The 15,144-nt window shown below is 36.0% G+C and overlaps 1 protein-coding gene across 1 annotated transcript in view; it reads left to right on the top strand.

Annotated features, from left to right (window-relative positions):
* LOC136024932 (DNA topoisomerase 2-binding protein 1-like) overlaps positions 1–5,744 on the top strand; it is a 101,542-nt gene extending 95,798 nt beyond the window's left edge. The window contains exons 21-22 of the mRNA XM_065700519.1: positions 4,356–4,591; positions 5,441–5,744. Coding sequence (XP_065556591.1) covers positions 4,356–4,591; positions 5,441–5,672 — 468 coding nt within the window. The 3' untranslated portion in view covers positions 5,673–5,744. The remainder of the gene's footprint in view (positions 1–4,355; positions 4,592–5,440) is intronic.
* Positions 5,745–15,144: the final 9,400 nt, after the last annotated feature.

The raw sequence follows: 15,144 nt of genomic DNA, 5'->3' as shown, positions 1-15,144 counted from the left end.
ACCAACATTCTCGTCACCAGTTGGTTCACAGTATCATCTACTGGACTATATTACTGTGCTTTAAACACCGTAGATGGTAAATTACAACTGCTAAAACTTGCAAAAACAAATATCAAAATAATGAGTATTTGAAGGGCTCACTATTAAAGTGTAAAAAAAAACATTTTTTTAACTTTTCAAATTACCGATGCTTTGACATTGCCGATACCCGGCATTTGTCGTTATGTTTATGAGCCATATTCTACCGTGGAAAATTATCTTACAATTGTTGGATAATGTTAGACGATAAAAACCAGAAGTCAAAACTGGAACTCGAGTCACTTACTTATTACGATAAATTCATCTTACAATTGTTGGTTGGTATTAGACCATTAAATCCCAAATTCAAGAATTGAATTTTAGTCCCTTTGCTATAGAAGCCAATGTTTCAAAATATTTTATGAAATTTATCCATTTTAATGCTGAAATCTCCATTTTTGGTCCCTCAAAGCCAATTCTAATTACTATAGCGCTTTCCTGCAACCTCTTGCAGGAAATCTTTTTCCTGCAATCTTTTTATTTTTATCAAAACAAATTATAGTATTAATAACATTCAAAATCCTTTTCTAATTCATATTTCAAATTCTACTTCTTTTCTCTCTTTTATCCAGATTTCTTTGCTCAATGCTGAAGTATCCAGGATGTAACTCCTTTCCTGGTTTTCTTTTCTTACTAGTTTTCTTGATGATGGGTAGGTGATGCTTCATGTAATGGCTAGAATCCAACCTGGTGTTGTTGTTTTTTTTTTTTTTTTTTTCGTACTCTTGAAAACAAAATAAAAAAATCAATCACATTTCTAACTTGTTTCTTACTCTGACCCTCCTGGTTTAATTGTTATCTTATTCATCACCATTTCACTATCATTTCCTTTACTCTACTACCTATCTACCTTAGCTCTTACTCGGCACTCCATAGCTTTCTACCTTTATAATTCCTATGGGGCCGCTCCCATTCGTTAGGCCTGTAATATATAACATTAAAATACAAATTTACAATACATTCAATTTTTAAACTTTAAAATACTTTCACTTTTCTTAAAACTCTTGAAAATACTTTTCACTACATTTACATAAATAAAAAAAACATATCATCAATTTTTTTTAAACATCACATTTCATCATATTCTGCTTTTGCTGGGCCTTGCGCTATTGGGTAGCTACAACAATCCTCAAAAAATTTCCCCAAAAAAAAATTACGGAATCCAGGCAAATCGTATTCCCTTCAATACTTCAAAATAAATTCCAATAATTCAAATCTCACTCTTCAAATCAAGACTTCAAATCTAAACTCTTATGAATTTTTTTTTTAACCATACGAAATCCTATATTGTTTCATATTCGCTAAAATTATATCTAATCATACATTCTAAATATTTAGGTGCATTTAAATCTTACCTAATATATAAACTTAAAATTACTGAACAAATTAACCTGTATTAACCTCTATGATCTTAATAGGACGTCTTGTGTCCGTATACAGAAATTGAACTGTGTGTTTGATGGTCTGTTCCCATGCCTTTCGATAAGATCTACATCTTATATTTGCCATTTGCTCCCATTTAGTGTAATTGATGGAATCTGATGTGGTAGATTGTTTACTAACTCCTTTCTAAAGGGTCAGAAAACATTGGGACAGTTAGTCTTTTCATTTTTTTTCTTAGGGTTTTTTTGTTTAATTTTTTTATTTATTCTCTTTTAATTACTTCTCTTTGGCTAATTTTATCTTCAAATGCAAGCCTTCTGGAAGCTAATCTGACTAATTCGGCTCATCGTCCTTCAGCTTGTAGTACCTCATTAATTTTTGAATTAATACAGGTATAAGGATATTCGCTAAAAAGAAGGACTAATACTAAACAAGTAAAGAAAAATTGTGGTCTAATAATAAATCCTTTTTAGCCAATTTGTCTGAGACCGTTCTAAAAAATATAGAGCATTCTCTTTTATTAACCCTTTCCGGCGCGAATTATAAAATCGTAATGCTTTTTGCGTTTCCTATGTCCCTGGGCTTAGAAACTGGCAAATGTTGAACTCAAACAAATTTATTCCAACTATGAAATGAAATATAAGGTGGTCTCTAGTAGAGACCATTTTGACACATGTGAAGTCAAAACCGCACTTCTGGTGAAAAGAACTAAAGCACTTCCTTGTGTTGTTCATGCACAATGGAACTTTTCAAACTGAACCCTGCCATTTTGTGCGATAAGGCTCAATCTTTCTTACTACATTGAGTCCATCTTCTTGAAGTACCCTGAAAAGGTAAGTGCTTTGATTGAACCAATCTCTCGTCTTGCGGAAAGTAAGGCTTAAATTTTGGAATAACTTCCAATTTTCTGGATGGCCGACCTCTCTCACCCTTGTACGAATAATTTCCAACCAAACCAGTGACAATGTGACATCTTAAATCCTTCAACGTCATCTTGTTAGCATCTGGTATAGTGGAAAACTTTAACAAGACAGAGCCATTGACCCTTGTAATGTCGACGAAGTGCCACAGTAGGTGGTGCCACCACTTTCTGCTTAAGTCCTCAGAAAGCTTGAGCGTAGTTTGTCAATCAAAGGTTTGATATTGTAGAACTGGTCATAGTTGTCACTTGTTTTTCGGGGTAAGATCAAATTGTCATTGAGATGAGCGTGAGCAAGAAGCCAGTTGAAATGGCTTATATTCATTAGTCCAGAGATCTCGCTAAGATGGTACTGTCTTGACACCCATAAAAATGTTTACTGCTAAAAAAAAAAAAACTTTCATTTTATCTCGAGTAGTTTGAGTGAACGAAACACCTTTCTGAGTAGCATATGAGTTCGTTTGAGATACGATGGGATCAATCAGATCAAGATCAAACAGCTCGAGGTAAAAATCAACTAGATTATGTAAAGTCCTTCCCCGTGGACTCAGGGAAGGACTTGACATCTTCGTCGTTACTTGTCTTTACTTGCGTCGTTACTTTGTCGTTACTTGCTTCTGGCTTGTCGTTCGCTTCCGTTACTCCGTCCACTTGATTATCGGTTTCGTCATCACTTGATGATAGCTCTCCAGTCAATAAGTTGCTCAATGATTTGGCATTTGAAAGTGGAAGATCTCGCAGCGAATCATCTGTATCATCCTCTGATGATACGTCAAGTTTGGATTCTCGATTTGAGATACCCTGTGTCCGCAAAGAACGGTGTGCCATAACGATTTAGCTGCATAAGACATTTTAGATGCTAGACCCAGTTTTTGGAAATGGCTCTCTTTTTTTTTTTTTTTTTTTTTTTTTTTTTTTTTTTTTTTTTTTTCAGTTGCCAAAGTTGTCTCAAGCTCGTACCACGCCTAAAAAGCAAGAAATAATTTCTTAGCATATGTTGTAAGGAGGTCATCGGCACCAATAGGCAAAACAATAGGCAAAATTCACAACTTGCAGCCCTTCCCCCGGGAACTTTGGGGGATTAAGTCATCCTCAAAGACATAGCTGTTAGATTTTTCAGCTATACTGAACAATGACTATCTCAAAATTTTTATCCGGTGACTTTGGGGAAAAAATGAGCGTGGGAGTCTAGTTGCCCTCCAATCTTTCCGTCAGTTACAAAGGGCACTGAACTTTCAATTTCCGTTTGAATGAGCCCTCTCACGATATTCTAGGGACCAATGGGTCGATACGATCACCCCTGGGAAGAAAAAAAGAATACAAACAAATGAACGCGCATCCGTGATCTTTCTTCTGGCAAAAGAAAAAATAAAATTCTACATTTTTGCAGATAGGAGATTGAAACCTCTACAGTAGGGTTCTCTGATACGCTGAATCTGATGGTGTGATTTTCATTAAGATTATATGAATTTTAGGTGGTGTCTCCCCTTTTTCGAAAATAAGGCAAATATTCTCAGGCTTGTAACTTTTGATGGGTAAGACTAAACTGCATGAAACTTGTATATTTGAAATCAGCATAAACATCAAATTCCTTTGATGTATCTATTGGTATCAAAATTCCGTTTTTTAGAGTTTCGGTTACTATTGAGCCGGGTCGCTCCTTACACTTCGTTACCCCGAGCTTTTTGATATACTATACTTGACTCCTATTATACTATTTCGTATATAATTATTTTATTGTTTTAGGTCCTTAAACACAGAAACTAAGGCCTTTAGATAGATTCATTTGATAAAACATCTTTTCATTTCTATAATTCTATATTTTGTTAGTGTTATTCTCTCTGAAACATGGAATTTGAACCCTAACTCGCCCTCGGATAGTATTTTTATTTACCTTTTGCTTTGTCACCTTTATGGATACAGCTTTTTGGTACAATTTCACAGCTTTATTGTATGTTTTTTTTCTTATTTCTAGGAAGATGATTATGAATGGGGTCGACCTGGCTCAGAATATACTGCTGAACTGCCACAGAAGTCACCAGAATATCGTCTCGCAATTGCTGCTCATCGCTGGCGAAAGTACATGGATGCGACACAAAATGAACAGGGTGTATTTCGAAACTTCAGAGTGATTTTGCACACACCGGAATCACGAAGGGGGCCTTTTCGGAGACTAATTGAGGCTGGTGGTGGGACTATTTCAGAAGCAGAGTTAGTATTTCCTTTTTTTTATTTTTTACCTAGAGTTGAAGAGCTTTTCTATTGTTCATTTGCCCTCCTAAGCTGAAAAGTGATTTTTCTATTTTGTTTACAAGGGAAACACAAGCTAATGTTGCTTTTTCCCTGTATTATGGGGGGGGGGGCTTGTGCTGGGTTCAAGCATAGTAGTAAAATGGTCTCTCAGTTATTAATGACAAACATAAATAACTTCAGTCCATTTAGACTGGACTTTTGCCAGTTTATCCGACTAACTAATTAGGAGTTTCCAGGAAATATTACTAATCTTTATTGATTTTATTAAAACGCGAAAAGAATTTAGAACTAAATTATGTTTTTCACCTTTGAAAATTGATGTTCAAGTGCATTTGTATTGGATCCGTAATCCAAGTCTGTATTTCAACATGCCCAAAAAGTAGCTAAATTCTACCTCAGAAATAAATGTCTCTCTCTCCCTCTCTTTCTCTTTCTCCACCCCTCTTTCCACCCTTTCTTCCCCTCCATCTCTCTCTCCCTCTCTCTCTATCTCTCTTTCTTGCTCTTTCTGTTCCTCTTCCACTCCTCCTCTCGCTTCATTTTTCTTCGTGCCTCTCGCATTTTTCAAAATAATTTAATGTGTATTTTATTTTTATTTGTGCATTGGATTTCAAGAATCATTAATTTATACAAAATATCAGTGTTTTTCCGCAGTAATTGTAGATAAAGGGCATCGTTGAGGTATTGTTGTTGGAAGCGAAACTTAGAATTGTTTAGGAGATATGTGTTCAAGTCCTACTGAGGCCAATTTTTTTACTGCTTGCTTTTAGTTTCTGTTGTTGCTGATAAATTCATTTCATTTTTAAGGCCTCCCTATACTCATGCGAAAGATGTATCTCACGTCATTGCTGAACTGGACAAGTGCAACTATGAGATTGATCTTCTTCACTGTGCTAAGAATGGAATACCTGTTGTTATACCCCTTTATTTGAATGAGTATTTGATTTCTGAGTCAATTCCTGATTTTCTGCCATTTTTTCCTGAAGAGTATAAGAAGTTTGAATCAATTTTTGAAGAAGCTTACAAAGAAGGTCATTAAATTTTGATTTTTTGAATTTTAAAAGGAAGTCAGTTTATTATATTGTTTTGTATTAAAGGCTTACTACTACTACTATTAACAACTCGCCGCAGCACCAAGCTGCCTGAGGCCAACACAGCTACGCACGCTCCCCCTCCATCTCAATCTATTCAGATCCTCCCTCTTTACACCCTCCCAAGAAGTTCCCATTTCCTTTATATCTTTCTTTATGACATCCTCCCACCCCAGACGAGGATGACCTGCTCTCCGTTTAGCCCTAGACGGTTAGCCGAAAAGGACAATCTTCGGGGATATTTCATCTGCAGAACTTGCCCTAACCATCTCAATCTTTCTTTCATTATAGCCCTAGAAAGCGGGATCACACTTTTCGTATAACCTACTGTTTGAAATACCATCAGTCAGCCGGGTACTCAGAACAATCCGTAGGCAATTTCTCTGGAAAACATCTAGCAAATCTTCATCCGTATTTCGGAACGCCCATGCTTCAGAGCCATACTTGACCACTGTCATCACTGTACCTTCCAATATTCTAATCTTGTTTGCAGACTTAACTTTATATTCTGCCAAACTTTTTATGGCACTTGGTATTTACCAAGTGACATATAGCGATCGTAATTTCTGTCTGTCGGTTGGTTTGTCTGTCTATCGGTCCGGGTTTTGCTAGTTCAGGCACTTCCAGGTAAGCTAGGACGATGAAAGTTGGCATGCATATCAGGGACCAGATCAGATTGAATTAGAAATAGTCTCTTGCCCGATTCGACTATTTGGGGGGGGAGTGAGTGAACGAGGTAGTTGAGAAGAATTTTATTTGCCGATAAAACAAATGATTGTTCTTCTTAAGTGTGGCTTGCTGATCTAGGGGTATGATTCTCGCTTAGGGTGCGAAAGGGAATCCCGGACTACCCCAATTTTTACATGAAGAAGATCCGAAACTAGATAAACTAGATACATGATCAATTTAGCGATCGCTGAAAGTTGGCAGACATATCAGGGACCGGACCAAATTAAATTAGAAATAGTCGCTTTCTTAATTCGACCATCTAGAGGGGGGAGTGGAAGGACGGTTAATTCGGAAATTTTAAAAAAATTAGGCATTTTCAACTTACGAACGGGTTATAGGATCTTAATTAAACTTAATATTTAGAAAGATCTCGTGTCTCAGAGCTCTTATTTTAAATCCCGACCGGCTCCCTTGACATTGGGGGGAGTTGGGGATGGAAACCAGAAATCTTAGAAAACGCTTGGAGTGGAGAGATCGGGATGAAACTTAGTGGAACCAACGTTACAATACCGAACAAGAAGAGACTACAGGAACACTGTATTTGCAAGTTTATCTTTGTAATAACTACGAATAAACAAAGAACAGCAAAATCGAAAACTCTAGTACCGAGTCTAATTTTAGGTTCCGACCTCGTCACAAGTGCCATATGAGCTCTTGGCTCTTGTTTTAATTGTGAAAAAATACCCGGAGCCTTGGCTATTCTGCTTTTAACATCTTCACTGCTCCCACCTTCTTTACTAATAATACTACCAAGGTAAGTGAAGCTGCCCATCTGATCAATCTTTTCATTAGCCAACGTCACCTTTTCATCTTCAATTATTCCTAGCCTTAATGACTTAGTCTTCTTAACGTTAATTTTCAAACCTATTCTAGAACTCTGAACTCGCAAAACATCTAAAAGTTTATTCATTTTGCTTGCACTTTCATCTAGGATGCTTAAATCATGAGCATAATTCAAGTACAGGAGATTTTTTCCTCTAAAATTGATTCCTTGGTCTCCCATTACCTTTCATGTGCTCCATAAGACAAAATCCATCAAAATGATTAATATAAAGGGGATAGAACACAACCCTGCTTAACTCCTGATTTAATACAAAACCAGATGCTAACCTCATTTCCTACCTTAACCACAGCAGTATTATTCTCGTACATAACACTAATCACTTTAATTTATTTGTCTGGTATACCATGTAAGGATAATAATACCTTTGCTAAAGCTCTTCTATCAACAGAATCGAACACTTGCTCATAATCTATAAAACTTAGGACCAAAGGTGTTTGACAACTAAGGCACTTCTCAATTACTAACCTAAGAGTAAAAATTTGGTCGACACATCTTCTACCTTACGGCGCTGTTCTTCTCTTAAAACTTTGTCCACAGCATCTCATAGTGTGAAAAGTATCATATTACTAAGTAATTTGCTACCTACAGAGACCAGACTAATGCTTCAATAATTACGACACTCAATCTTATCACCTTTCTTAATACACTGGTTTAATTAAGGTTTTCCTAAAATTTTGAGGTACTTCCCCTTTTTCAAAAATCTTATTCATAATCTTCAATAACCGATTTCTAACCTCGGAGCCACCATATTTAAGAAACTCATTTACCACACTGTCAGCATCCGGAGCCTTATTATTTTTAATCCTTTTAGTACTGTCGCTAATTCTACCTCACAAAACAAATCTTGCTTCACATCCAAGGTATCACAAACTTCTTATTTGTCCTCTATATCTTTTCCTGCAACTGTATCGGTTTAGCACACTCTCAATATGTTCTGCCGATCTCTCTTCAACTCTTTCCTTATCACTAATTGTGGCCCTGTTCCTATCTTTAACTGGGACAAGTTCAGCTTGACTTCTCCCTCTCAATTTATTAACGTGCCAGTACAAAATTTTATTATTATGCTGTTTAGCTACATCTTCAGGATCCTTGGCAATTTTATCCGTGGCTTCCAGTTTACACCTTCTTAGGTCATATTTTAATGCTTTCTCCACTTTTTTACATTCGTTTTATTTTCATATGATCTATCACTCAGATAAAACTTTATTAAAAACTTTATTAAACATAAAGCTTTTTCACTAATATTCCTAGCAAATTCTCATCCTAGAGTCTACCAACATCATAACTTCCCGGGAGGTTGTTACCCTTCCGAAATTTCAGCTTTGAATTAACCCTAGACACTACAAGATGGTTGTCTTTATTTTTAACATCAATAACAGCACTCCTATACCTTTTATCTCCTTGTATCTCCTATATCCTATATCTTGCCAGTCTTCGGTTTACTATAACACAATCTATAAGGTTTGTTGTCTTACCATCACGTGAGTACCATGTCAACTTATGGGTCATTTTATGTCCAAACACCGTATTGATTATAACTAGATGGTTATATCTACAAAATTGGAAAAGTCTGTAGTCATTACTGTTTTCTTTTCCTATACCAAATTTACCTAGGCTAGGATACCACCTATCCCTACTTTTACCAGCCTTCGCATTGAAATCTCCTAGTAAAAACACAATATTTCTACCTGGAACCCTGTTTATTTGCTTCTGTAATTGTAATTAAAATTCGTTTGAGTCACTAGTATATCCTTCACTCGGTTCAACAGGGGCATATACTACTATAACTGATACCTTGAAATTTTTTGTCATAATATGAGCAATTAGTATTATATTATCAATACCTATCCAGCCTAAACAAGACTTAGCAGCATCCCTATTCATCATGAACCCTACTCCCTGTCTATATACCCCATGTTTCCTGTCTGAGTAAAGAAATTCTATATCAGCTAATTTAATGCTTCCTACTCCTGGGATATGAGTTTCTGAAACTCCTACTAAATCCAGTTCAAATCGTCTGAATTCGTAAGTCAAAATGTCAATACCATAGTCATTTTTAACGTTGTAACATTCCCAGTTCCAATTTTCATGTTCTTTACATCATTGAAATTATTTTGGCCTCGGGAAAAGCAATGATCCTGGATACCAATGCAGGACGGGGGTCAACATATCTTCTTAAGTATACGCCGAAGCGCTTAAGCCGGCTTTGAACCGGACAGCAAGAAGTCCCTGGGACCTCCAATATGAATGGAGGCTCTGTGCAATCCTAGGCCCATCTTGGTCACAACATGGTTTTCTTCACTTGGCGATGCTCTTCTATCAACAAGAGTCGAAATCCTGCACAGACAGTCCCAAGCTTATTATCTCCGATTCATTATATATTCATGCCTACAAATATTATGCTATAGAGGCAGCCCGTAGTAGATAAATTAGCTAGGAAGAGGTTTTTCAGCCTGAAATCGCTCGTCAAAACAGACCAAGCCCAGAAGAATTATCCATTAATCAGAATCACTTGCGAATGCTGTGTTGTTTACTAGGTTATAATTTCCTCGAGGGACGCCACTCCTCAAGTGGGAATAGAGTTGACCGCAAGGTCCCCAGTCTTGCAGGTACCCCGAAAAGGTCGAGGTAACCCTTTGCAGAGGCCGTTGTCTATAGATCTGGATCTTACGCCCTTCCGCAGTTGTCCTCCTATAGAGAATCCTCTGACGATGGTGTTCTACATCACCATGCAATTTAACCAATTACTGGGAGAAGGTTTGTAATTCATGGGACGTGTGGACACGCCGGTGGGCCCTGTTGAGTGTACATTTGAGGGGTCTTGTTCCTCCTCCACCAGTATTTATGGCCCTGGTGAGGGTACCCCAGTTTCTACTATGGACCCCCAGGACAAGATCCCCCCTTGATCCGTGCCTCCTATGGAGTTACCCTATATATCTGCAGGATGTTCCCCTATCGCCACCTGGGGACACGCTGGGTGGCCTGGGGGAGGCCCCTAAGGAACAGTAAACCCAGTCTAGTGGCCTTACTACTCCTATTACTGACCAGCACTGTCAATGCTTTGGGAGAAATTTGAATTTGCTTTAGCTTTTCATCAAATCTCAGTGAAAAATCTTTTAAATTAAGGCAAATGTGCACCAAAAGGTACAGAAATTAAAATAAGCAATAACACCAAACACAAAGACAAAAGACACCACTGTTACAAATAAATGGATCTCAAAACAAATAGAAATAAAACGAATAAGTCTAGTCAAATTCGAAAAAAACAAAAATTACAACAAAGAGAAGGCCAAAGTGTCAACTTTGGTCAACTTTTAATTGTGGAAAATTAGTGCTTGTTGATTACAAAACTTAAAAAATGGACTTATATTCAAATAGTTGCCTAAGTATGAAATCAATGTTTTAAGCCTTTTTATACCAAAAATCTAGAAATTTTTGATCTTTTTCAAGAGTTCAAAAAGAGATTAAATTCGAATTTGCAAGAAAAGCAATTACTACATTTGTGAAGAGCATAAAAGAAGGCACCAAGTGGTATTTTCACTTCAATTGCAGGTCAATAATGCAAACTGCTCCATACTTATCCAAGTCACTTCCCAGGACATACTTGTCTGTAGATCAAGCCAATCCCTGAAAGCTTCATCTTCTTAACCCAACCCCCTTCCGAGACGGGAAAAAGTAGTTTGTCCAGAATTTTACCTAATATTTATTTATTCAAAACTAAAAGGATATTGGCAGTGGTACATCTTAAATTTGCACCAACTAAAATTGTCTGCACATTATTGAATATGCTACTACTGATTTTCATTAATTTTTATCCATGAGCAAGTAGACCATTAATAACTGATATTGACCAATAGCCTATCTTCCAAATTTACATGAACCCCATTAAAAGTTTGAAGCAGTTGATAATAAAAAAAAAAAAATAACCTCTATTTTTCAATTTCATATTATGGCTAACTTGGTATACCTTAGTATAAGCTGTTAAAAATAGAAGCTTTATTGGAACATAGAAAACTTTAACTCTATAAGAGACTTTCCTGCTTGAATGAGTTTACTGTTCAAAAGTATGGATAAATATTCGTCAGAATCTTGGTATTAAATTCCACTAAATTTCTATAAGTGTGACTCTAGCATGCCTAATTTCGTGTTTTTTGCAAATCAGCTCGGTAACGCTATTTATTTTGTCAATTGTTTATTTGAAAACCGGTCTGCAAGAACTCGAAAAGGACGGGTCGAAAATGGAAAAACGAAAGAAAGACAATACACATAAAAAAAGGAACATTTACTTGAACAATAAACATGTATTAGAACAATGAACAATTAACATTTTATTATACAATTTAAATAGAGACAAATTGTAGCCTAGTGTGGAACAAATATCGACAAAACCAATAAAAAGCAGACAAGAACTCGAAATTATATACGGATCAAGAGTAAATGTCTTTGCACATGCACACTAGTTAGTCTGCATCAAGGCCGTATTCAGGGGGTTAGGGATTTTGACCCTCCCCCTTGAAATATTTACCTTGCTCGTAAAAACGTAAAAAATGAATATAAACAAACTTTTTATGTGTTTTTTTAGTTGCTTTATTGCGTACCCCCCACCCCCGAAAAAAAATCCTGGATATGGCCCTGGGCTGTATATTTAAACCAATATAGGATTTAACGATTGGTTTTCCGTACAACTGAAAGAAACAAATACGATATCACACATAAATAAGCCACAAATAAATGCTTGCTATAAATACACGCATTAAGTATGAATCATTTAATTATCACGTACATATAAATCACAGCACTAGTGACAGTAAAAACAGCACTTTTTTATCATTATTTTAAGAGATAGGGTTTTTTTCGGATACCAATTTCCAATTCTTTGGGCTGTGTATTTGTATTTTTTGTTAGCCGTGTAAACTGAACTATTCACAAATTCCTTGTAGACTAGCAACGGAGTATTGGCTGGCAAAACACTATTTAAAGGATTCCTGTAGACAGGCCCACCTTACAGGTGAAAATTAAGTACTCGTTGTGGGATATATACTTAGTATCTTTGGCACTGGCCTGGTAGTTGATAGCTGCAATCCTCTAAATATAAACCATCAACATAATTAATTATAAAAAAAAAACACTAACACTCTCAACTTACCATTGATACCGAAATCTAAGGAAAGAACAAAAGATCAAATTATAAATATAAAAAAGAATTTTTTCTTTCAACTAACTATTTATTTTAAAATTTACAATAGATAAATAATCATGAATATAAAAAAGAGAATAAATTCTAGAAGATAAAAATTCTGACAGATCAATTGAGGACATAACATCAAAGTATTCAAATTAATGAGATTCTACTGATGATTCAAATCAATAAGACTGCAAAATCATCAAACAAATTCAAAATATAAGTCACATAACTATCTCAAAACGATCCTAATAAATGAGATTGGTGACTCAACAGTGTCATCCAAAAGACATTTCATAAGACTGTCTCGTGATCATACTGAAAGCTATGAGATTGCGATATGTCATAAGATCATCAACAACAGAGAGTATTCTGTTCATTTTTATATCATTGCTGGCTTGTGATAGCTTAGTTTAAGCTTCCGCAAAAAGAAATTTTATTGGAACGTGGAAAATTTTATAGTCTCCCGGAGGCTATTCTTTTAGAACGAGTTTACTTTTCTAAATAATGGATAAATATTAATCAAAATGTTCGTAAGTTCCAGTAAATTCCCATAAGTCTTGCTTCATTGTGCCTCATTTTCTTTTTTTTCAGATCAACTTGCTAATGCTATGCTGTCTAGTATAGGAGTATCTTTTAACGCTAGTACCAAACAGCTTACCCATATGGTGTTGGCTAGCAAAATTACTACTTGACGGATTTTTATAGCCAGTCCTGCCTCAAAGGTTCAGGGGCCTTGGTTTCACTCGGCTAGCAGCTAAGGCCGTTGACCCTTTCTAATGACCCAAGTTACGATGTATTAAGCTATGCCTGGATATCATAACTTTGTAATTATGCATTTTTGGAAAGGCCATGAAGCACAATAATGTTCAACAGTATCAAATTCTAAGGTGTTTATTAATTTATCAACGGTTATAAACTACAGTACTTGGTCATTGAAAAAAGTTCGCTGTTGTAACAATATTGAGAACTTGGACTTTTAAAAACCATTGTAGAGTCTTTCTAGCACCATAGAACAGAATAAAAAAAGTTCGTATTCAGCTAGTAGCATTGATTGCATATAAATAAGCGAAGACTAATTATGTTTGAACTAGCGTCGGATTTTGTTTTCTTTCTTTTGTCAGGGTGCCTCATGTTACTTTGCTGACAACAGAAACAACAACAGTATTTTAACTATAGTAAAGTACATAAAGTCTTTCAAAAAAGACCTTATTAGATTTAAAATTGTTTTTGTAGCAACGTACTGCAAGACTGATGCAATGACCATAGTAGGCAAGAAGTGTTGTTAATCCGGTGCAAATAAAAAAAAAATGTTTTATCAACATTAAAATCCGCATAATGATCAATTATGCCTGATAGAAGAGGGCAAGTTTTTTAGGTGATAACGACCAAGCTGCATCGCGTTATGAACTCCAGCGGATATGTCTGAGTTAATGTAAATTTCCGAAAGTCTTTGAGGAAAATTCTTGGGTATCAGACTAATCGACCGTCTTTCAAACAGTAGGCTGTGCAAAAAGTATTGTTGAATCCCGTTTTCTTGGGCTAAAATGAAAGAACGGTTGAGATGGCTAGGACACGTTCTGCAAACAAAGGATGACAGATTATCAAAGATTATCCTTTTTGACTAACCGTCTAGGGCTCAACGGAAAGTAGGTCGTCCTCTGTTGGGGGGTGGGAGGATGTCGTAAAGAAAGATTAAGGGAAATGGGAACTTTCTGAAGGGTGTAGAAAGGGAGTCTTTGAGTAAATTGTGATGGAGGAAGAGTGTGTGTAGATGTGTTGGCTTCAGATGGCTTGGTGCTGCATTGAGTTGTTATTACTAATAGTAGCAGTTTTTTGCCAATGAATAAACAGGGAGAACAGAGACTGCTGCAACCTCCACCCTTTGCGCTTTTTTGATCACATTCTGCCCTTAGACTGGAACAGGTCTGGAGTAAAACTCGAAGCTAACAAAACGGTTCTATTCCTTTCTTCTCAGAATTCTATTATTTGATTTAAGCAACAGATCATGTAGGTATTGTGTATTTCTTACTTTCCAGGAATGTTTTACCAGTCAGTTTTGAGTCCACTTTGCCTAAGTATAAATGTTGAAATATTCTCTAGCACAGTCCTAATTGTAAAACCAGATCAGTATAAGTGTTTGAAGTCCAACTTTTGTCGAATCCTTAAAATCAATTCTCTGATTCTCGTAATTGTATTTGAAATGATTAATCATAAGAATGTTCGTGGGGTTTCATGTTTATTTAAACACGATTTTACAAGCAAATAAAAATGGTTAGTCTAAACTCTCAACTCAGATGGAAGAAATGGTCTATTCGCCAATATGCAGATATTTTTTGTATCAGGTCGCGTGAAACCTGGTGGCTGCCCAAGTCAAATTCGACTCGTGCCAGAATGTGACCTTAGAATGCGTTCTAAATGGCAATTATCATTAATGAAAATGAATTAATTATATTTTTTACATTCTAAGATACCAGATAATAAAATAATTTGATGATCAGTTCTTTGCAGTATAAATGCAGAAAGCATTAAATTGTTACAACTTTTTCAAAGTTATCAATGCGCAAGGTTAGAATTTATAGTTACGGGCCATTCTAGGATTAAATTACAAACAATTAACTAATGGTAATTGCCTTCTTGAACACATGCTTTGTATTTTGTCTGC

The sequence above is a fragment of the Artemia franciscana genome, chromosome 3, assembly GCF_032884065.1.
Source record: "Artemia franciscana chromosome 3, ASM3288406v1, whole genome shotgun sequence".
Lineage (NCBI taxonomy): Eukaryota > Metazoa > Arthropoda > Branchiopoda > Anostraca > Artemiidae > Artemia > Artemia franciscana.
The sequence above is the reverse complement of the archived record's forward strand: the minus strand, read 5'-3'. Positions and strand labels throughout refer to the sequence as shown.